The sequence below is a fragment of the Protopterus annectens genome, chromosome 4.part0, assembly GCF_019279795.1.
Source record: "Protopterus annectens isolate FY-2018-M chromosome 4.part0, PAN1.0, whole genome shotgun sequence".
Taxonomy (NCBI): Eukaryota; Metazoa; Chordata; order Ceratodontiformes; family Protopteridae; genus Protopterus; species Protopterus annectens.
Window position 1 is genome coordinate 1,331,432,480 of NC_056733.1, and position 25,288 is coordinate 1,331,457,767.

Sequence of the window (25,288 nt, forward strand, 5' to 3'; positions counted from 1 at the left end):
GCAAAGTTCAGGGTTTGAAGCTGAGGGTGCAGAATTTGGCCTGCCTGCTGGGACAGCAGGGAAGGGGTCTGAGGCAGGTGCCATGGTTGTAGCACTGTCAGACTGCGCAAAAGAGGGTACCAGTGCTGGCGTGGTCAGTCTGGGGCAATCAGTATTACCCTTGGCTTGTCCTGTTTGATCTTTAGTAGGACCTTCGAGAGGAGAGGCAGAGGGGGAAAGGCATAAACTGAGAGGCTTTTCCAGGTAAAGGACAGGGCATCCACTTTCCAAGCTTGGCTGTGGGGAGTTCTGGTGCAGAATTTGTTCAATTGGTAGTTCTGAGGGGAGGCAAACTTGTCTACCTCTGGTGTCCCCCATTTGTTTCTCAACTGCGTGATTGGGTTCCAGTTTCCATTTGTATGGGTCCATGAGATTTCTGCTTAAGTCGTCTGCCAGTGAATTTAGTTTGCCTGGCAGGAATTGAGCTTGCAGGATCACTTGGTAGTTCAAGGCTGTGTTCCACAGAGCCATGGTTAGTCTGCAGAGTGGGTAAGGAATGGGTTCCCTCCTGCTTGTTTATGTACCACATAACTGTGGTGTTGTCTGTCTTTACCAGTAGTTGTCCTGGAAGAATAAGGTCTTTGAAGGCTGTCAGAGAATTCTGTACAACTAACATTTCTTTTTGATTGACATGCAGGTGCATCTGTTTTGAGGTCCATTTGCCCTGAATGCACTGCCCTGCCATGTGAGCCCTCTATGCATAGTCTGATGCATCTGTTGTTAGGGTTTGGGCGGCAGGGGGTAGAGTGAAAGGGAGTCCCTTGTTGTGGTAGCAGGCATCTGCCCACCAAAGGAACTCTGTCCTTAGACAAGGAACGATAGGAACCACTGTTTCTAGGTCCTGAGAATGTTGACACCATAGACTTTTCAGATACCATTGAAGTTTCCTCATATGCAGTCTTGCATATGGAATTAACAGAATGCAAGAGGCCATGAACCCCAGGGCTTGCAGGATCTTCCTTGCAGACAGCTGGGATTTTGTGTCCAGTAGGTTGAAGTAGGATGTCAAATAAACTTGTTTCTCAGGAGTGAGGAATGTCATCTGGGAAGTTGCGTTCAAGCTTGCTCTCAGGAATACAATCTGTTGCCAGGGTATTAAATGTGATTTCTTCTCGTTGACGGTGTACCCCAGTGAGGTTAGAAGTCTCCTTACAAATGCCAGGTGTTGTAACAGCAAGTCCTGACTCTCTGCCTGAATCAGGCAATTGTCCAAGTATGGGTAAATCTGAATATTTTTATGCCTGCAAAATGCAATGGCTGGAGCTAAGCACTTTGTGAATACCCTAGGCGCAGTAGATAAGCCAAAGGGAAGTGCAGAGAACTGATAGTGCATGGAGCCCGCCCTGAAATGTAGGTATTGTCTGCAGGATTCCCTTATTGGGATGTGCAGGTAAGCTTCCTTTAAGTCTAGGGTTGCCAGCCAGGCATCCTTGGCTAGCATAGGAAGAAGCTGTTGAGTTAGCATTTTGAAATTTGGAACCACCAGAAAGGTGTTGAGGATAGATAGGTCCAGGATAGGACACCAGGGGTTTTCTTTTCTGGAAACCAGGAACAGTCTTGAATAAAACACTAAATCCAGAGACTACAACTTCCAATAGGCAAAAAAACGACTCCAACTCTTAGATATTTTTAAGCGCTTTCATTCACTTTATTACCGTGAACTGTTTCATTCACTTTATTACCGTGAACTTCTTCAGAGAAGAAGTTCACGGTAATAAAGTGAATGAAAGCGCTTAAAAATATCTAAGAGTTGGAGTCGTTTTTTTTTTGCCTATTGGAAGTTGTAGTCTCTGGATTTGGTGTTCTTTTCATTATTACAAAGTTTCAAGTCTTGAATAAAACCCTTGTCCCTTTTGTTCTGCTGGGACAGGTCGAATAGCCCTGATACTGAGGAGAGAGAGCACTTGTTTTTGGGCCTCCGCCCACTGATTTTGGGGGGGGGGGTCTGGCCATCCACTTGGGGTTGGTAATGAGTGGAAGTGGAATCTGTATCCTAGGGAAACTACATTTAAAACCCATTTCTCCTGGGTAATGAGTTCCCAGTTTTTGCATGCAGGGCGAGCTTTCCACCTAAGGGAGCCAGTAGTTGAGCAGGGCTTGGAAGAGTTAAGGATACGTCATTGTGCCATTTTTCCAAAGGGGGTGGCTTACTACTCCCTGCTTTGGAAGTGGGAGACCCCCCCCCACTGCTTAGATCTGTGCATAGCCTGAGACTGAAGTCTTGATGGTCTGCTGCTCCTGGGTTTGGACTGAGAAAGACTGGAATGGACCAGTTCTTTGAAGGCCAATGCCTACTGAATCTAGGAGGCTGTACTTGTAAGAAATCTTTTAACAGTTTGCATAGATTTAGCTTTTTCCTCCATCCTTTTGAGGACGACTTCTGCTTTGTTGCCAAAAAGGCGGTCCTGGTTTACGGGTGCATCCAGTAATTTAGCTTTAACATGATCTGGCAAGTTCTGTTCCTTAAGCCAAGCATGCCTTCTAAGTACAGACCCAACGACAGCAGCCCTGCAAGATGCTTCCAAAAGCATTAAAACCACATTGCAAAGTATGTTTACCAACTTGTTCAGCAGAATGCATTAACTCTTGCAACTCTTTGTGTTCAGCACAGTCAAGAATCAACATAATTTCCTGTTTTATAAGTCCCATAATATGGTGCTGATACTTTAACATATGAAATTGGCAATTTAAAGCCCTAATGGCCAAAGTAGCAGAGGTGTAAACCTTCTTACCCCATCTGTCTAAAGCTCTAGAGTCCCTATCAGAAGGGGTAGAATTTTTGGCAGTAGTAGCCTTAATTCCTTTTGGTCCTTAGGAAATGGTCTCTGGATCCACAGTGGGATTTTTGAAGAGGAATTTGTGAGAGTCAGTTACTCTGTAGTACCTGTCAGGTTTCCTGGGAGCTGGAGGCAAAGTGTCTGGGGTAAGGCTGGATTCCAAGAAAACATCTACAATCTCCAGAACAGGAAGGATAGCTAGAGGCCTGTGTTGAGGCAGGAGTAAAAATTCCCTAAGTCACTTTTTGGACTCAGAATAGTCCTGGCTTTCCCAGCGGAAATGCTCACTAAGGGTATGCAAGGTTTCACCAAAAGAAAAATCTTCTGGAGGGGAAGCAGAGGGAATGGAATCCTCTGCATCAGAATCCTCATAAGTAGATAAGGGTAAATCTTCGTAGTCAGAAGGAACAGATATATCAGATTCCTGATCAGAAGAGTCAGAAGGAAAATCAGTTCTAGGTCTTTTAGAGGGGGAAGGCTGGCTTCCCCTAATTAAGGTAATAAGGTCTTCAGCCATTCTAATCATTTGTTTTTGAGGCATACGGGCCTGATTATGCGGTTTGGTCATTGGTTTTCTAGGCGTAGTGCGAGCTTTAGGCCTGAGAAATTTGGTATTTTGATCTTGAAACAAAGTCGTCGGTTTAATATGAAAGTCGGTAGGCCTGAATACACCCTCAGAAGCCGGTGCCTGCACAGCGGCTCCGGACCCATCCAAGGTAGCGACATCCACTGATTCCATAGTTGAAGAAGCATCTTGTGGCATACCGGACTCCGAATGGGTCTCAGTAGAGGCCTGCGAATCTGTAGTAGCGGGTACCAGGGGCTGCGAAAGCACCTCACTGAGTACCGGCGGACTGGTGACTAGCTTAACGGAAGCGTTGCCGTCAGTTTTGGACCTATGCGGTCTGTCTCTGTCTTTATCCTTACGTTTTTTCTGAAGATCGGTAGACGGATGGCTTAACAAAGCCATTTCGGAATACGGAGATCAAGAACGAAAGTATTTAGCTACAAAAATAGCCCGACGAATAGTTCGGCCGTTGAACAAGGCACAAAACTTACAGCGAGGGACGTCGTGGTCTGGGCCTAGACAGGTTACACAGTAAGAATGAAAATCTCTATGAGGTATTTGCTTTCCGCAGGCAAGGCAATTGTTAATTTTTTCTGACATCGGTTAGAACTAGAAAAAAGAATCCCCAACGGGGTACTTATCTTTTGAGGACTTCAGGTCTGAAACTCAAACGAAAATTTCAGGAGTCAGCCAACCGGCACTTACCAACTGCTTCGGGCACCGCATGGCAAGAAAGACTGACGTAATGGCGTTGGCTGCATGTTTTATACCCCTGATGACCTAACGTCATGGAAGAAGCGTCAGCATCCGACGCAGAAATCCGAAGACTCTGGTATTCAGGCTGGCTGAGGGCTACCTGCAGGCAGCTAACCCAAATGTGATGACTGCAACAGTGAAACACGAAGAACATTCAGTGGTCCAAGTCCACTTGCTTATTCTGTTATTACTTTGATCCTTAAATGATCAAAGCAATAAAAGGATGACTAAGGAGTCTTGGACTACTGTTCCTATTCCTCCCTTACTAATAAAATGTATTCGGTTGTGATGCTTATATACAACAGATGCTTTTTTTCTCACATCCTCCTAGCTCTCTAGTAGCTTAAAGACAGACTCGCTCAATCTTCTGACCTTGGGCAATATACTGATGCAAACTCTTAACTACCTCATCCAAGATCCTCTGCTCCGACTTTGATGAAAGTAATTACAATATGACTCTCATCGAAACAGCACTGCAAGATGCAACACTGGCATAACATTATTGCTAACTTAGGTTCATAGGTAGGTACTAGGCTATCGGCCCTGGGGCCTATATAAGCCTAGACAAAAAGGTTCCCTGGCTTTCACCACCCAAGAAAATTATTTTCCTGTGCCTCTGTCAAGCAGTGCCACATAAGTGATCCCCGGGGTGAATTTTCTATTTCCCATCCAGTCATCAAGATTTTTATTAAAGAGGGCCAATGAGGAGCTTTGCTTGACATGAATGGGTAGTTTGTTCCAGAGTATGGGAAGTCTCTGGGACAGGAATCTATCCCTCCAGCATGTTCTGTTTATTGTGGTGACAAGGTTTAGGTCCCTGGAGTGTGTAGTTCGGACAGACTGGAATTTATTTAAGCATAGCATGTCCAACAGCTCTGGGTTTGACATAGCTTTGTATGTTAGGCAGAGATTGCCTCTGAGTAGGCGATATACAATGGAGTAGAGCTGGAGTTTTTTGAGACGGTCTGCGTATGGCATCTGTTTGAGGCCAGTAATCCTCTTAGTGAGGTATTTCTGTGGCCTTTCCAATTGTTGTAGGTGTCTTGTGAGATACACGCCAAACGGGGCACTGTACTCTACAATGGGTCTGATGAGGGATGAGTAGAGAGGAACAATGACCTCCTTTTTTCTAGAGAAAAACCCTTTTGTGATGAGGTGTGCCATGCAGAAGGATTTCCTGACTACTGTGCCGATGTGGTTATCAAAGGAGAGACTACTGTCCACCTGTGTTCCGAGGTCTCTTAACACACTTTCAGTGTTTAGTGAGCTACCGCCTATGTGATAGTTCATGGGTACTGAGTTTTTCCCAAAGGGGATGACAATGCACTTCTTGGCATTGAGCTTGAGGCCATGACTTTGACACCAAGCATCTGTCTCTGTGAGGCCTTTTTGTAGAATGTCTACATCATTAGGTGATTCTATTATGGCTCCCAGTTTGCAGTCATCTGCGAACTTTGTTAGCCAAAGACCTTCTGTGTTGACCTGCACTTCAGAGAAGTAGATGCCAAACAGGAGAGGACCCAGGACTGAACCCTGTGGTACTCCACTCGTCACTGGTCTGGAGTCAGCTACTATTACTGTGTGGGTTCTGTCAGTGAGCCAGTTGGCCACCCATCTTGTGACATAGGGATTTATGCCCAGTTTAGTGAGTTTATCTATAATTCCAGAGTGGGGGATGGTATTGAAAGCCTTGGCAAGGTTAAGATAGGCTGTGTGCACTACCTTGCCCTCATCTACAGCTCTAGTGACTGCTTCAAAGAAGTCAGGTTTAGTAGATATGCTCTACCTTTTACAAACCCAAACTGAGTGGGGTCCAGGGTTTCGAGGTTATCTATGTCCTTGTTTATAAGCTCCAAGATGATACGTTCCATGGCCTTGCAGACCAGGCTCGTCAGGCTAATAGGGCGGTAGCTTCCGGGGTCCATGGTGGCACACCCTTTGTGGGGTGGGATAACCGTCGCTGTGCATCATTCAGTAGGCACATAGCCTGAGGTGAGGCTATGATTAAACATGGTACTTAGGTGGGGTGCCAGTTCGTTCTGTAGTTCGTGCAGTACACAGCCTGGGATGTTGTCTGGTCCCATGGATGCTGTGCTCTTGGTTTTGGAGAGTGCGGTCTTTACTTGTTCATCTGTGATTACAGGGGCTTTGCATTCTACTGGTATTAAGATGGGCCGTTTGGAGGGTGACAAAGGGGTAAAGTTTGCAGTGAACCTATTTGCCAGGATGTTGGCAATATCGTTTGGTTCTGTATATTTAGTGTCATTGTGCTGTAGCTCAGAGCAGATCTGAGTGTTGCCATTGAGATTCTTGACATAGCTGTAGAATGCTTTGTGGTTGTCTTTGGAATCAGTGGCGATTTTATTTTCATAACTGGCTTTGGAGGATTTTAGGAGGTATTTCAGCTTCTTGCTGAGGCTGACAAGGGAGGTCCTCCAATCTTGGGATTTTCCTCTTTTTTGCAACAGCTTCTTCCTTCTGTTGTAGAGTTTGTTTATGGCAGGGGACCACCAGATTGGCTTCCTTTTTTTGGAGGATAGTGTCTTGGTTCTGCTGGGGATGGCACAATCCATACACTCGTGCATGTGCTTATACAATGCATTTGTGTAAGATTCAGCAGTCATACCTCTATTTTCCATCTGCATAGATGTTGTGAAGTTTGCCACTTCTGTCTTAAGAAGCATGAAGCTGGCTTTGGAGTAGTTTTTGACAGTGGTTTCCTTAATGGGGGGTGGGAGTAGGATATGGATGTCAAGGGTGATTAGCTTGTGGTCGGATCTGACCAGCGAGGAGTTGACCTCTGGCGTGGAACACCGGTTACCCACATTGGTAATGACCATGTCCAGGATATTGCTGCCCCTGTTGGGGGTGCGGAAAAGCTGATCCAAGGCATTGTAATTTATGAATTCCAGAAAACGTTGAGCGAATGAGTTGGTACATTTTCCCAGTTGATGGTGGGGAAGTTGAAATCACCCATAATTAAGGTATTGGGTTGTACCTTAACATTTTCCAGTATCTTAAGGGGCACGGTGGGGGATCTGTAACAAGCTACAATCTGGATTGCAGTCTTGCCCAGTGTTAGTTGCACTTGGATAATTTCGGATGCATTATGTTGAGCAACTAGCCTGGAGATGTGGATATCCTTAATGAATATGGACACGCCTCCGCCTTTAATGTTTCGGTCCAGGTTAGGTGGCCGAAAGGTGTGAAATGAATTATAGCCTGGTAATGCAGGGGTACTCGCTGGAGCCTTGAACCAGGTCTCTGTCACTGCACAGATGTCGATGTTCTCCATTTTAAGGAGTGCCTTCAGTGAGTGCATTTTGAGGTTTAGACTTCTAGCACTGAGTAGCATTACCCTCAGAGTTTGCTTGCTTATACCTGTTACAGTGGTGAATTTAGCATTTGAACCTTGCCTAAAAAAGGCAAAATGCAGTCAGTCCATGTTACAACTATCATCAAATATGCATGTAATCCACTCGTAAGAAAACCACCGAAAGAACCAGGTCCATAAACCTTATCTCCTACTTTGTATATCCAAAGCACCATCATATAAACCTTCAGTTTCTGTTTTGTCTTTCCTTCTAATATTTATAATTAAAATGAAATTTAGCACAGCTGGCATAATTTTTTTGCACTTGCCCACCTACTGCATAATTTCTTTCACTTACCATCACATAAACTATATTACAGTCAGTGTTCTCTTGTTAGGGCTACCAGATCTCCAACACCTTCATTCTTATCAACCCCCCCCCCCCCCGTTACATTAGTGGCCATTAATTAAATTCTCGCTCTTTTTTATTATACCTAGACTCCCTCATTTTTCTCTTTGATAGCATTGTTTTCATAAAATGCATCCATTTCTGTGACAAACATCATCATAATATCAGCAATTATCACACAGGTGAATTTACATAATCACAGAATTAAAAAAAAAAATAAACACAGTACCCCTTGATAAGGAAGAAGCAATGTTATCTGTGCTCTAATGCTGACCCAACAGCAGATGCACACAAATACTTAGGTATTAATTTCTTTGCAGCTGACATTGCATTACTGAAGTTTCAGGCACAAAACACACCAATGAAAACAAGTGTCAGTTAATAATTTGCTATGAGCTATGGCTTTCAGATTTAGAGTACATTAATTCAACAGTATTGTCCATAACATACCAAAATTATACAATGAATCAGCCTTTTTGTGGGGCTATGTGTATTCTAGGAAAATAAGCAAAGATAAAATTTAGCATATGTAGGCTCATATATTACTCCAACATATTCTTCATGGTTATTCCAATGGTTTCAATTAAAAAAAATAAGGACATTCCCACTTGTAGATACTATTATATGCATGGAATATCAATTAAAACAGATCTTCAATAAAAGACAAAGTATCTGCATAATAAGATACTTGCATCTCATTAGAAATATCTGAAAGGATGAATGAAATCAACTAACCACTTCAGGGAAAAAACTGAGATGAATGCACATCTATTGCGTAAAGGGCCTTCATCTACTTGTTTCTCCAACTGAAAAGAAAACAGGAAGATGACTGTGTGACACAGAAGGGCAAATCTCTATGTCCCAGAAGGCCTGGGGTCAACTGACTACCGCAGCATTTAAGTAACTAGTAAAGGGGATAATACTTAGCAGTCAACATCAGCTTGCCCAGCATGGGATTAGTAGGTAACTTGGACAACTGTACTGTTAACACTCAGTGAAGATTGTTCTGTGCAGCATACAGCAGATGATCTGAAGATACGTTTCTTACTCTGTAAGACTGCAGGCAGGCCCAACAGCCCTCACAGCACTAATGTATGGGGAAGAGAAAGCAGGTCCTGCTATTTATAACATTAGCATGCTATTATTCACCAGAGGTGGGGATGGGAACATAGCACAAAAACTCTGGAGCTGCTGTAGATGATGGTACCTTTCAGAGTCCATCTGTCTTTCCTAAGCCTGGACAATCTAGCTAACAGGAAAATGAATGAGTCAGCAGGATAACTAGGAGGAAACTAGATGGTTAGGCACACATTGGGAAACAGATATAAAACAAGGATAAGACTGGACAAATTCAAGGACAACTGAGACATCACTTTTCAGGGGGAAAATATGGGCTGGTACTAAGGGACAATAAAACTAGACAAGGCACTCTGTATTGAAAAATTTGCAGTTTAGTAGTTATGCAGAAAATATGTGATAGCAGCAAATAAAACATTACAAAAACTAACTTCAATACTGTCAAATACGGACTGTAAGACCAACCTGCCTGTCTCTATGCTGGCCATTTTAAACTATTGTCATCCTCAGGAGAACAAGTTTAAACAGAGGTTTCTCCTATTACCATATGTGGAAGACCAGGCTGAACACTTCTGGCAGCATTCCAAATCATGCTCCTTTCACGGACAATAAAGACACTACAGATTGGTCTTGGTTTGTTACCTGGTGTCTGCATGAAGACTTCAAAGACTCTGATGCTTACAGTGTCAAATATGGGAACTTTCCAGAAAAGTATAACTGACATCTGAACTATGCAAAAATGAGAAAAACAATTGGAACTACATATGCTCTCCTACTGCAATAGGTTACACCATGATGTCTGCTGACATAGGGTGCATATGCACTTTAGTACAGAAGCTTGAAAGAAAAAAAATGTCATTGTAAAATGGAAACAAGAATATGCCCGACTGTGCACTTACCAATGAGGACCCTCAATATTACGTCTAAAACGAGGAATCAAGAAAAATGTCTTGTCAAAAAAAGTTAATAAAATTAAAGGTTTTTGTACCCAGTGTAATTTTTGAAAAGTGAGTGCAAGTCAAATGACACAGTGTTAACTTTATTAAGTAAAACTGGCTTAAGCACAACTTGTGGATTATTCAAAAAGAAGAGTTCAGACAGTCCAGAGCACTAGAAAAGAAAGAAGGGACCAGAGATTCATTCAATAAAGTTAAAGCAAACTTAGCGCTGCACTGCAGCATGGAGCTTCTTTACTCCTGTGAGAAATGCTCAAATACAAACAGCATTTTATCACTACCTTTGCTATTTAACTAAGCTGTCAAGTTCAGAACAATGTAATGCTGTAGATTTTGTCAATAAGTAGTCTTTCCAGGCTCCATTTTTTTTCTTTTCATATGTACCTTTTCTTTACAAACTATTTACTTTTCAGTAAATATAGATACCATTATAAAATTACTTTCGTAAAGGCCAGTCAATATAAATTATTTTAATGTGGCCTACATAAAGCTATCAAACTGCACCCAACTGGAGTGAGAGAGAAGCGGCATGGTTGAAATGAAACTAACATGTGGTCGCCTTTTCACTAAAATTACCTCTCCTGTATAAAACTGGTTCTGTAAGAATGGGATCATATACTTAAACTGGTCAATAGTTTAATAATTTGAAAACTAAATAAAAACAGAAAAGTGGCTAAAGAATTGCAGCCTATCACTAGGGCTGCATAATCACTGAGCTCACAGCCAAAGTCTGTGCTTTCAAGTTCAAATCGGATGTAATGCCTCATCTGTCATGTTTGTTATACCAACAACTGAGTAAACACTTGTCTAGGTTTTAATAAGTCACTCACAATTGGACTAAATACAACTTGACAGGTGGCATTTGTCATAGGAAATCATTGCTGAGTCAGCTTTTATTACAGCATCATCATGTTTTCAGTGTTTTTTTTTACTTTTCTCCATAGTTGTTTGACCATGGAATTTGTATACAAATGTTACGGTGGAGACACCCCAGATTTAAGGTGTGACGATTTTTTTTTTTAATCTGGATAAAGCTTAGACTGTGGAATAGTCTACTGAAAAAATGACAAGTTCTTTATTTGATCCGTGTGTGTTAACAGTCATCTGAAATTATGTGGTCTACTTCAAAAAGCTCGGAACTAGTGTTAAAATCTGCCAAGTACCTAGGGAAAATATCTGTGAACTCAGTCTTCTTCCTGAGATAAGGGAACATCTGTCTTTTAGAAGCCAGGTGTGGGTCATACCTCCCAACGTTACCGAATTACTCATTTTTTACTGAGTTTTGGGGTCCAAATAATGGGGTGCCATGATTCCAGAGCGGCACCCCTTCATTTCTGACTTTTTCCCAGCTTTTTTTTATTTTTAATTTATTTTCCTATTTTTGAGCAGATGTCATCACGTGCATGTTGACGTCAGTTCCACCGGGGCTACCAGCCTGTTGCAATTGAGCTCAGTGCACACATTTCTGGCTGGCTCACTTTGAATGGATGTAAGCACTTCTGCAAGAGGGAAACAGTTTTATATGGATTCTGGCATCGTTTTCTTTACAGTTTTATTAAAATGAAAAGTCCTTCCTTTTTTATTTGTGATCAGATTGGGTTAGATTAGATTTATCTGCACTTGCGAGCAGGAAGTCCAGTGTGGAACAAACGGACTCTGGCTGATGAAATAGGAACATTTATTTATTCTGAGAAGAGAGGTGTATGTGTAAATGCCCCACTTTAATACACCTGGTGGCTAGAGGTACTCAGGCTCAAAACCTATACCTTGGGTACAAAGTAAAAAGGGCCTAAAGTCCCTAGCCACCACCACTTGTGAATTTATGCCTCGTATTTTTTATCTGTTCCTGATAAAATCTGTGGTTTTATTTTTGTAGCAAATCACTAAATAACTGAATTCACTAAATAATGACAGGCATTTGAACTTTAGACTTCATATTCTTCAGAAAATAAATGGTAACACAAAACCTTTTATTCTAGCAATTTTCTAAGTTTATAAGATCAGTATTTGAAATTTGTCCCTATTTTGGGGCTGTATTCCCCCATTATTGGCTTTGTCCAGTTTTTTTGTGCTAAGAGGTTGAGAGCTATGGTGAGAAATGAGAACTGAATTCACTAAATGACAGCCATTTAAGTTTCAGTCTTCCTATCTTTCAGGAAACTGCTGATTTAGTATAGTGGTATGTTGCTCTGACTGTAGTGCACAGGGTCCTGGGTTCAAGACTTGGCAGTGAAATGCATCATGGTACCACATTTTATTCTAGCAACTTTCCAAAATGTTTGTCCCCCCCACCCAAAAAAAAAACTGAAATTGAAAATAAGTGCAAGAAGCTGTACAAGATGCCTATGGCTTACACTATTGCCATTCTATTTATACATATATATATATATATATATATATATATATATATTGTGTGGGTGTGGAAGTAGACTTTTATGATGGACATGTTCTGAATTGGGCAGTTTTGTCATTATCGGTTCATGTATTTTGTTTCATTGCCTACTGGAAATATGTTCAAACAATAAATTTAAAATGCGCTCTAACAAGTGTGCTGTATTATACAAGGAATATAATTTAATAAAGTCAGGAAGGTGTATCAAAGAACACATGTATGTTTCTTGTTTTGTGTGCAAGGGGCCGATGATTTGAAAATAACCCAAAGGTAATCTTTATCCATCACTGTCCAGATGCATTTTCTTTGGATGTGGTGTGGGTTTCAATGCTGTTTCAATGAATGTGAGTTTCAAGGGCATAGAAGTTTTAATGCCAACTCTGTTTTCATTGCGAGACAGTATTGCTTTGTTTAGCAGATGTCTATTAGTGTTTGTGCATTGTGCTATAAAATGTAAAAATAAAATCCAAATAATCATTGTAGAACTAAAGCCGTATGCACACATTAGTGTTTATGGTAAATGGGACGAAACAGACAGGTAATGGGACACTGGAATGGCTGCAGGGGGACTCTGGTGCCATATTTTGGTTGTCTGTTCTTCACTTTGCATTTGAAATTTGGTACCCTACAATTCCATTGGCGTGGGCAGGGGTATGTAACCTTGTCCAGATTTTTGATGTTTCCAGGTTGAGAGGTATGGTGGGCGTAGGGGCAGCGAGGAGGCTGTTAGCCCATCTGTGTGAAAGGAGCTGGGGAAGAATCCCACTAGAGGAGCATCTTCTGAGAAAAAGTCTGGAAGTGCAGATCCATTCATGGGGACTCGGGGTGATGACAGCTTGCCATAGTGTGCGGAACTCTAGGGATCACCACTATGCAAAAAGCATGTACTCCCTTCCTCACTGTAACAGATATTGCAATATATATTTTTTTAGTTTGCTTTTGCTTGCCAGGTTTGTCTAAATGGGTTTGGTCAAAAATCTGTTTTCAGTGGAGGCCAGGGAGAAAAGCTCCCATATGTTATAACCATTTTTAAAAAGACATTTAGTAATATACATTAACAATTACCATACATTTGCTAATTAGATTGCATTCATTTGAAATACAGACAAATATTACAGCATAAAAGATACTTATGCATTTAGCAGATACTGAATATTAAGGATCTGATGAAGGGGGTTAGTGGTTTTGTCAAAATAGAAGTGAGGGAGGGAATGTGGTAGGGCAGAAAATGTTAATGTTGTAGTTAAGAGGTGAGGTATTAAGGATGTTCAAAGACAATTATATATAGTTTGCATATGGTTTATATTAAAATTATAGAAGTGGGGTGAGCGGGGCGATGCGCAGTGCAACAAAAACTAATTATATGCCTCAGAGATGCTAGTAAAACTGTTTAGGTATTGGCGAAGCCTGGTTGGGGGATTCACAGGATTCTGAGTGAACAGAAAAGATTATGTTACCTTCTACCTAACACAGAGATAGTGTTAGGGATATTTAACAAAGCTCTTAACCTTCACCGGATGGCAGATGTGATTCCAATCTCTCACCTACATCTACTAAGTCTGCTCAGATGCAGGAGGAACCAGGAACAAATAAACAAGAGGACAACGGCCTGATGCATGAAGACGGACAGAGGGCAATTTTTTTAAATGATGACATGCTCTTTTTATCACAAGCAATGTTTTGTTTTGTTTTTTGTCCCGAGGTGGCTTTACTCTTTTCTTTTTCTTAATGATATGGGACATGCTGCTTTACAAGTGCTTTTGGATTTTATTAACACATACCCAGTTTTTTGTCAGAAAGGAAATATTTGACTTGGAGTACCTCTTTAGTGCTGACTGTCATTAGAATTTTGAGTTCAGTTAGGAATAAGATACAAATATGCACGATGTATGAAAAAATTATGCTGTACACATCTGATTGTCTTTTTACTGCCATTACGATATGATGGAATACCATAAGACATTCCTGTGTACAGCATCCTAAACTGGGTCACTCTTGGTCCACTTACCACTTTATTATTAAGCAGTACACTAATCCTCTTATTTTTAGCAGCAATCCACCACAATATTTTCTGTAACAGTCATCCATAAACTTACCTTTTGCGTATCAATATCCTGTCTAATGTTTCCCATCTCTTTGTTAATTTTCTCTTTTTGCCTTTCCGCTTCATTTAACTGAGTGGTGATTTCCTGTAGCTCATTTTCTTTTTGCTAAGGAAATTAAATGCAAAAACATTAGAATAAAAGCTTCATAATGGCTCATGTAAGGTGAAAATAATTCCTCTCAATAGAGACATACAAATAACTGCTACATTAATGAAAATACATCTGCGCCAAATAAATCATGTACATGTTTTTCTCATCTACATGCAAAAAACTATCACACAATTTCTTAAATAAAAAACTAACATTCAATAGATTCAATAAATAAGAACATACTTATATGAAATGGGGAAATATTTCAGTAAAACTGTTATTTTTACACTCTAGTAAGTTCTTGTAGGAGAAAATCAAATTTGCTGATAACATCCTAAAACCTACATTGTTGAACGTAATGAATATTCCACATTTTGAAAGCTGCTTAAATTAATAAATTAAAAAAAAATCAGTCACTTAACTAGGTATCACTTTACAGCCACAAAGCAACAGTGGTTGTTGTTAAACATATAATGGAAAAATGATCATGACTACAGATCTGTAGAGTGTATTGCTTGCGGAAATTATGATTTGATTAAGAGAATGAGACAAGGACAGACAACTGGCCAAGGTATGGAAGATTTAGGAGTCTTGTTTAGGATTCTTCTCTTCAAAGTAGATGCACAAAGATGCTAATATGCACTGCTGCACTTTCTCCAGGAAGATGGCAATAGAATTTTTTCTCAAGCTATCTGCAGGAACAAGGAGATAATCTTGCTATCATTATTCAACACAGAATGCACAATTATATCAGATTGCTACTGAAATGTCAAGCCCAGTAAAAGACAGAGATAAAATAATATGCAAGGAGGCTGTTGTAAAAACTAGGTTTTCAAATTTACTGTCAGCCACCAGTAAATTCTATCAGAAAAGGACAGTTGTGCAAGGCCCTCATCATAACAGCAAATATTTAAAAAAGCCTCCTTAGCAGTATCTCCACTTGTGAGACATTCAGTGGCCTGTTTGTTTCAACATGTGTCCCCTTGGCATCTTACACCTCTGTGGTCTTGAAGACAGTTGGCTCATACTTCTGCCTAAATGTAACATTACTTCATGGCATATTCAGCTCTTCTAGACAGTTGTTTGAGTGAAGTCCTGGCAGTGGTGACATCAACTAACACTGTGATCTAACCCTAGGCATAATAGCATGGTGTTGAGACATGGTCTGACAAATGCTATCGCAGCTTCTTCCAAGTGCACGATCTTGCCAAATCATGAAAACAAAGAAGAGATTCAGACCACATCAGCTGCGCTACATAATTCCAAATCACTGAGGTGCAAATGATGTTAACCCCCGGCACAAGGGCACCATACCTGATCCAAAGTGAGCTTACCACTTTAAGAAAAGCTCAATGTTTTCTTAGGAAAGTTATGTACAATGGGACAAGATGAATATGTTGCACCTACTACAAAAGAACCCTGTATTAATTATAGGGTATTCAGTGACAGAAATTCCAAATTGCTCTGACCTTCTTAATTATGGAATTCAAGTCCCACAATGGAGAAAGAAAAAACTACAGATGTATAAAAAATGCTACCATAACAGTAGATGTCCTTTCCTTTGCTGTTGCAGTGTCCCTTACTGAAAGGATCCACTCTAAAGGGTAGCCCAACGTCCGGCCAGCATTCCAAAACCTTATGATTTTAAGGATGTCGTTTATCACAGATATGCCCCCTCCACACGGCGTAGAGCATAAAAGTGATGCATGGACATATCTATCTCAGAAATGAAAAGCCGTAGGAGAAACAGCAGTTCAAAGAGTAAAGGAAGAAGATGTGCATGCAGAAAGAAAAACAAAGAGGAAGAAAAGGGGAAGGAGTGAGGGAGTGAACACTGCAACAGTGAAGGAAAGGGCATCAACTGTTATGGTAGGACTTTACATAACTGTACTATGTCCTTCCATATCACTGTTGCAATATTCTGTACCTGAAGGGAGAGCACAAAAGCTCAACAGGAAACTTGGGAAGAGAAGGCCCAGCAGAGCCCTCAAGAAAACCATGCAGAATAGCCCTGGAAAATCTGGTTCTAGCCCTGAAAACCACAGCCAGTTTGTAATGTTCAGTAAAAGTATTTACCGAAGACGAAGTAACTACCTCAAGAATGGAATTGGTATGCAGTCCTTTGAAAAAAGCACCAGAAGAAGCCACAGGCCTGGTAGAGTGAGCCTTTACAGAAGTAGAAAGAGTTTTTCCCATGAAAAGAATAACAAAAGGAAATGGCCTCAGAGATCCAGAAAGAAATTGTTTGCTTAGATAAAGCCAAACCTAGAGATGTAGGATAACAGGAAACAAAAAGTTGTTCAGACTTATGAATGGCTATAGTGTTATCCAAATAATATCTGAGAGGTCTATGTAAATCCTGGGTGTGAAGAACCTTCTCAGTAGCAAACTGTGGAGAAGGGAAAAAAAGTGGACAAATTAATAGACTGATTAAGAGACAACTCATTAACTACCTTGGGCATAAAAAAAGGATTAGTACAGAGAGACACCCTGCTCCTATGAAAAACTAAAACAGTCTTCCAAGTACAATGCTGTAAAGAAGCTGAAGCTGCAGGCTCAATAGGAGCCTGAGTCAATTTTTCAAGAACAAAATTAAGTTCCCAGAAAGGAGCAATAGGCTTCATGGGAGCAGGGTTGCCAGATGTCCCTATTCGGGCGGGACTGTCCCGAGATCAGCAGCCTGATCCCAAGTCCCGCCCTGCCGGTTTAAATCCCGGCCAGCCTCCGCTTTGTTTGTTTGTTTTTTTTTTTGATTGGCCCGTATACCTGGCATATGGGCCAATCAAAAATTGCTAAACACGGAGCTTCTTGTGTTCCGCATTAAACACGAGAAGCACCGTGTTTAGCGATTTTTGATTGGCCCATATGCCAGTATACGGGCCAATCAAAAATCGCTAAACACGGAGCTACTTGTGTTGAATGCGGAACTGCAATGCATTAAACATGAGAAGCTCCATATTTAGTGCAGAGCTACTGTTCTTTAATGTGGAACTGTGTTCCGCATTAAAGACCTTTTTTTTGGTCTTCACTTGCCGTGAGAGACCTTCTTTTTTTTTTGTCCCTACCGAGGGGGGTGGGGGCTGGAAATCTGGCAACCCTGCATGGGAGGCCTAATATGAAGGACGCCTTTAAAAAGTTGTTTGATCTCAAACCTAGAAGTCAAAGGAGGAGTCAAAGGCAGACAAGTCAAAACAGCTGAAAGGTGAGCTTTAACTGAAGAGTATGCTAACCCAGCATAGAGAAATTCAAACAAATAACAGAGAACCAAAGGAACTTCCACAGAAAGAAGATCCTGGTTATCAGCAAGACACCAGACAGAAAATCTCTTCCATTTGGATAAATAATATTTCCTGGTAGTGGTCTTTCTGGCCTCCTGCAGAACCCTAAGCACATCCTCAGAAAAAAAAGGTGTATAAATGGGATCAAATCCCTATTATCCACAGTTTCCGGTGAAGAGTGGACAAGTGAGACCCCTTGTCTTGTGTGAGTAGGTCCACCCTGTGAGGTAACTTGCGGTGAATGCCCTTGGCTAGGTGCAGAAGAAGGGGGAACCGATGCTGTCAGGGCCAAAAGGCAGCCAACAGCAAGATTTGTGGAGAGTCCTGTTCTATCTTGAACAGGATCCTTGGTATGAGAAGAAGGGGAGAGAAGGCATACAGAGACAACCCCTTCTAAGAGAAAGAGAGGGTGTCCACCTTCCGTGCCAAAGGACATGGAACTCTGCTGAAAAAAAAAAAAAAAACTGGAAGTTGTCTGTTTAGAGGGGAGGCAAAAAGATCTACCCAAGGAGTACCCCACTGATGGACAATGCCTAGAAACACATCTCTGTGAAGCATTCATTTGTATGTGTTATGAACATACTCAGAGAGTCTGCCACAAGGTTCTGTTCTGAAGGAATACAAACAGCCTGAAGAGTTACCTGATACTGCACAGCCAGATTCCAAATATGAAGAGCTAATCTGCACAAGAGGTAGGACTGTGCCCCCCCCCCCCTGCTTGCTGATGTACCACACCCATTGTGGTATTGTCTGTAAAGACTTTGAGAGGCCCTTGAAAGAAGAGACCATGGAAGGCCTGAAGAGCAAGACGGAGAGCTCTCACCTTCTTGATGTCGATATGATCTGTCCTCTGAGGAAGGGACCAAAGGCTTTCTCAGGGAAGTGCATGAAAGATCATCTTCTAGAGGGTATTCTGAAGAAACTCTTTCTAAAGTTTGCTATAAAGGTTGCCAGAGCAGAAACAGGGGGTTGCATTCTAGAGAAGTGGGACTTCAGCTTGAAAATGCGGAAAAATTATTTTTTGTAACTAGATTTTCCAATTTTTCTCCTTAGACAGATTTGGCATGTAGTTACTGAAGATACCATGGTAGGATCTTTGTTTCCCAAGCATATTACATTTTCGTATGGTAGGCATAATAACTTAAAGGAATTGGTTAATAGAAAAGTTGATGGTATTACTGATGGGAGTAGGGTTGGCACACGAAGATGTGGTAATTGCATGGTATGTAACATGGTAAAAAAATGTGCATGGTCTGAAAATCAATGGGAAACTTTATTTTGCCACACAGAGTTTTGACTGTAATTCTTGTGGGGTAATCTATATCATTGGGTGTGACTGCATGGAGACATTTTGGTACATAGGACAAACAACTAGCAAAGTTAAAGTTCATATTTTGGAACATCTGGGGGACATTAGAAGAAATAATGTAGAAAGTCCAGTTGCTGCTCATTTTATGTCTACACACTGGAGTAATGGAGGGAATGAGTTTCAGTGTGTTGGCACAACCTAATGTAACTATGGGAAATTTTAGGAGAGAACTTGAACAGGCTGGAATGTAGAATGATAATAAATTATCACACACTATATCCTAGAGGTATGAACTCGGATAGTAATATGACGTTGTAAATGGCTGTGTGTGTGTGTGTGTGTGTGTGTGTATGTATATATATATATATATATATATATATATATATATATATATATATATATATATATATGAACATATTAATAAGTAAAAATGGTCTTACTGATGTTGTATAGCTGTGGGTTATATTTCTAGCATATCATAGCATAGATCAGTTCTCTTCACATAATGTGATCATGTACAACAATATTTAATTGTATATTTATGATGGCACTTTAAAGGTTTGTACTTTTGATGTGAGGGTTCAACTAGTTTGTCACTTGATTAACTGTTTTAAATGGTGTAAAAGATGTAACAGGATAACTTTAGGTACCTGGTGTGTATAAAGGGAGATGGGTTTTTGTATTTGAATTATTCTCTAAAGGCGAATGGCCGAGGTACCAGAATAAATGGTGAAATATATCTCCTGAAGTCAGTATGGATTTTGTTTCATGGTGCTTTCAGCTGTTTCTTATTCTTCTTCTTTCGGCTTTTACTGGTTACGGGTTGCCACAGCGGATCACCTGTCCGCTCATGATTGGCAGTGGAGTTTTACGGTGTTGAGTTGCCAGCCCGGCGCCCAACCTTCCACAGAAGGAACACACATGCACACACTCACACCTAGGGCCAATTTAGCGTAACCAATCCACCTACAGCATGTCTTTGGGATGTGGGAGGAAACCAGAGCCCCTGGAGGAAACCCACGCGACCACAGGGAGGACATGCAGACTCCGCACAGAAGGCACCCCAGCCGAAGATTGAACCGGAGAACCTCTTGCTGTGAGGCTGCAATGCTAACTGCTGCACCACTGTGGCCACCCGCTTTCAGCTGTGTTTCTACAGTATTTTTTTGGTCATGTTTGTGTTTTTGGACTATTGGTGATTTCATTATTATAATTTACTCTAAACCCTAGGCTTTGCAAGAGGGAAACAGCATAGTGAATGTGCTGAAGCAGGGTCCTGGAGAGGAAACCTGAATAAGCAGGCCATCCAGGTAAGGAAAAATTTGTATTTCCCTCATCCTTCAAGAAGCAATCACAGGAGCTAGGCATTTGGTGAAAATCCTTGGGGCAGTAGAGAGGTCAAAGGACAAAGCAGAAAACTGAAAATGGAAGGAAGAAACACAGAAACACAAATATTTCCTGAAATGGGGATGAAAAGGGATATGAATATAGGTATCCTTGAGATCCAGAGACACTAGGAAAGTCTGAGGTAGAAGAAGAGGAAAGAGGGTCTGAAGGGACAACATTCGAAAGGAAAGAACCTTCAGAAAGGTAATGAGCTGAGAAAGCACCAGAATGGGTCTCCAGGTGCCTTCTTCCCTGGGAATCAGAAACATTCTGGAATAAAACTCCTTCCCCAACTGCTTGGATGGTACCTTGAGACAAAAGGCTCTGAAATACATCCGGAAAAATGGGCAACTGTTCCTCAGGAGGTTGAGGAATGCCCAAAAAACACCATATGATAGCCCTGTGGAATGATGGAGAGAACCCAAGAATCCTGAGTGATCCTTAACCAATTGTGAAGTGAGAGGGAAAGACAGAGAGATAAAGGAACCTGACTTGGGAGGAAGGGAAGATAGTGGTCAGACAGTACCTGGCTTGTGTAGAAAAGGAGGTTTCTGGGTAGTAGGAGTCTGAGTAGCAGGAGCCCTTCTAGAAACCTTTTTACCATTGGGAGGAGGGAGAGACTGTCTACATACAAAGGCAGGCTTGGAATGATAAGTCTTCTGAAATTTGGGAACAGGGGAAAAATATGCATCAATTCCTGCAAGGCCTTACCTTTCTCCTGCAGAAATTTAAAAAAGTTCAGCAGCTGCAGAACCAAAGAGATTTTTATTGTCAAGAGGTGCATCCATCAATTTAGCCTTAATATCATCAGGAAAAAGTTTGAGGTGAAGCCAAGTATTACATCTTAACACAAAACCAAAGGCAGCAGCTCTAGAATAAGCATCAGCTGCATCATAACTATATTTAATAGAACGATGAGTTACTTGAGAAGAGGATCCCAACACACAGAGGGCCGAAGCCTTCCCTTCAGAATCTGTAAGGTCAGAAATAACCTCAAAAGCCTAACAGAGAAGATCTAAAACATACCTTGTCATATGGGTCTGGTAGTTAATACCCTGAAATGCCAGTGTAGCAGAAGTGTACACCTTTTTGCGAAGCCTTCTCATGGTCCTGCTGTCCTTGTCAGAAGGAAGTAATTTAGTGGAAGAGAAAAGTTTGGAAGGTTTGTCAGAAGAAACAGAGGGATCAAAAGAAGGACATCTGTAAAGAAACTTGCAATCATCAGGCACCTTATAAAATCTATCAGGGTTTCGGGAGATGGGGTCTGAGAATCATAAGCCTGAGAATCTGCTGAAAAAGTGTCTGACAAGGAAGCAAGACAGGAGAGAGAGCAGAGAGCTTAGGAGACTCCACCTGCAGGAGTTCATAATGCCTCTTCTCGATGTCAGAAACCTGGATACAGTCCCATTTAAAGAATTCCATCATATGAGAGATAGTATCCCCAAAGGAAAGTTCTTCAAAGGGAGAATCTGTAATAATGGAATCCTCCTCCTCAGAACCATAGTCTAATGGAGAAAGAATCTGAGAGTAATAAGCAAAAGACTCATCTCCAAAGTCCAATTCTTCAACAGAAGAGTCCTGCTCCCTAGGCCTCTTAAGAGGAGTGGATGATCAAGGGGGGGGGGGGCAGACACTCCCTGGGGGTGCTTCAAGGCCAGGAATGCATTAAACAACTCCTGCGTGAAATCCTGCCATTCACGCTGAGGATCCTTAGGAGCTGGGTTAATATGTTTTGTTTTCTGATTCTTCTTCAAAGGGACGCCAGCCCTAAGGATCTTACGAGGTTTGGACCCTTGCTGACAATCAAAATCTCAAGGGTTTGGTACTCTGGCCGGACATTGGCTACCCTCGGCAGGGGATCCCTTTAGTAAGGAATACTGCAACAATAATATGGAAGGACATTATGTTGAGATAGACAAATTTTACTCCTTTATCGGCAGTCTTACTGAAGACTTAGTAGAAAGCTGAATATCTGCAGAAGTAGAGACCGAGTCTGCACATAAATGAACTTTAATAAAGTTGTATGTAAAAAGTGATTTGAATAAGCAACACAGACTAAGAGCTTTGAGACCAAACACTACCACGTTTAGCCGATCTGGTGATGCAGAGAAATAAAGCTTCAACTATGGCACAGCCAACTGGGGTTCAATTAGGGTCTCAGACAATTGACAGAGAGGCAAGGAGGGAGGGCACTCTCTGGTGATGCTCCCCAAGAGGAAGTGTGGTCCAAAGAGGGCAGTTGCCCTCGGATGCAACTAGTGAGTGTGGGGGTGCAGGGAAAGGAAAAAGTGGGTAAAAAAAGTAAAACACCAGATGGTAGCACTGATGGCAGAACACCCTTAAGATCCATGAACAGTCCCAGCAACACCGCAGCATGCCAGGGAGAAGGGGGATGCTAGTAGACCTAGTATGGCTATAGCGCACTGGTGGCTACCCTGGTATAAATGAAGTCAGAGGGGACCAAAATAGAAAAAAAACACTACCATGCCTGGATACTACTGGTCTGAGACTAAAAAGAAAAAGCTTTTCCACGTAGTTTCCATCAAACTTTATTTAGTTGGCCTTCTAGCTTCCCCTGAATGTCTTCAAAAGATAAAAAGTGCTATGAGGAAATAAGAAAATATCCTGCATGTGTGTAAACTCAGAGGCCTTGTTTAGACTGAAGAATCCTGCTTTACTATTGTGTTAGAACTGCTTGACTGCCTTGCAGCTACACAGGAGACAACCAACTGCAGTGAACCAATAGTCATTCACAAGTCATGCCAGATAAGCAAAAATCCAGTTTTACCTTCCAACAGTTTTACCTTCTGCTGAAACTTTAAATTAGGTAAAAATTCTCTTTCACTCTTTTGCACTGAAGACGATGCAAATGGACCAAGAAAGGATTTTACCAGTTTAAAATATGACCTAATCAAATAATTCAATTGAAAAGAAACACTGACTCTAATTTAATATGCCATCTGAAAAGTCAGCGATTCACATCAATATTGTAACAAGCTGGAGGGATCAGTTGACCCTTGTATTGTCAGACCATCTCATATCGTACACTATGGAAGTAGCAAAATGAAACTGAAAAGCAAAATCCTTTCACTATGGCAGTCTCTATGGCTGTCACTTTGGCTATAACAAATTCAACTAAATATTCAGAGTGACTGATGCAATAATTGTACATCTGATTGCAAGATGTGATGAAATATACATTTATTTTTCATTTTTTCATAACACTTTCATATAAAGCTCTTACCACTTTAAATATTAAGGCATTCTCAGATCCTAAATTCTAACAGCTCAAACTGCAGAAACGGGAACATATTTTGGAAACATACTTAACAGCAAGAAATATTCAGGTCTGAGTAAAACAGTTAAGTGTCAAACCAGTTTGACTAGACAGAACTATTGATGAAAATATGAATGCACGCATCTTTCTGCAGAACACTGACATCTGGTGGACATAAGCAAGTTTTTTCTTTCTTTCTTACATGAAGGGAATATGGAGTTTATTTTTAATACCAATAACATAGGGCGATACTAGGCTATTGGCTCTGAGGCTCTAATAAGCCTAGCCATGAATTTCATCCATGTTCCCACAAAGTCAGCACCTGTTTTTCCTGTCTCTCCAGCAGGGACACAGGTGGGATCCCAGGGGTATATTTTCTGTTTCCTATCCAGTCGTCCACGTTCCTCTTAAAGAGGGCTAGTGAGGTACTCTGCTTGACATGGAGAGGAAGTTTATTCCACAGATGGGAGTCGTTGGTCACAAATCTATTCAGCCAACAAGTTCAATTAATGTCACAGACCACGTTGAGATCTTGTGTGTGGGTTGCACGAATGGAGTTTGACTTATGGATATGCTGCAACTCCATCAAGGCCGAGTCTGAGACGGCCTTGTATGCCAGACACAGGTCACCCCTGAGCCGTCTGTATGAGAATGAGTAGAGGGACAGGGCTTTTAGCCTATCTGTAGAGAATAGGTGTTTGAGACCCTGGATTTTTTTGGTCAGGAACCTCTGTGGTCTCTCCAACTGCTGCATGTGCTTGACAAGGTACATGCTGAAGGGGGCATTGTACTTGATAATGGGTCTGATAAGTGAAGAGTACAGGGATATTATGACAATATTAGTTTTATTAATGGTTCAGTGATTATTAGAAGCTACAAAACAAATCACTGGCATTTAATCAAGCTGCTCAGCACAAAATATGAGAAAACCAATTTTAAAGAATGTCTACCTTTTACTGCATTTATTAAGTGGAAAAACCTCTGCCAAATCAAAAGTAAAATTAAGAAGCTTAATCATATACCCTGTAAAACATGTAAAAACAAAATAAACCAAAATTAGTAAAATCAAAAGCAATGTACTAAACCACTCAAAATAATCCACTTATAAGATGCTAGAAACATAATAAAAAGCTGTGCTTAGGAAGATGGGCACTCCCTAAGCCTGTGAGGTAGCACATTCTATAAGCGGATCCAATAAAAATACAGTACAAAGAAACAGAAGGTATGAGCTGCACCCCTATGAATTACTGCCAGCTACAATGTGGATGACAAGAGTGGATATAATAGCCTACATAGAAACAGAGGCTCATTGAGACAGCCAGTACTGACATCTTGTACAGCTGAACATACCATCACTAGCAGCTGCAAAGTTATTCAGGCTTTCATGGGAAGCCAATGTAGAATCTGTACCAAATGTGTCTCCTTTAGAGATATAGGATGGGCCAGCAAAGAATGCTTACTGTACACCACCCTTTGGGTGAGACCAGTGTATTAACAGGCAAAGTAATGCAGGACTGTGGAAAAAAAAAACTGCAGCAAGTACAAAGGTGATTCAA

The 25,288-nt window shown here is 41.2% G+C and overlaps 1 protein-coding gene across 1 annotated transcript in view; it reads right to left on the minus strand.

Moving 5' to 3' along the window:
- Nucleotides 1-25,288, minus strand: part of RAD50 (RAD50 double strand break repair protein) — a gene marked incomplete in the record, with an annotated part of 1,663,481 nt that overhangs the window by 760,325 nt on the left and 877,868 nt on the right. The window contains 1 exon segment of the mRNA XM_044069198.1: nucleotides 14,384-14,497. Within this exon segment, the coding sequence (XP_043925133.1) occupies nucleotides 14,384-14,497 (114 nt within the window).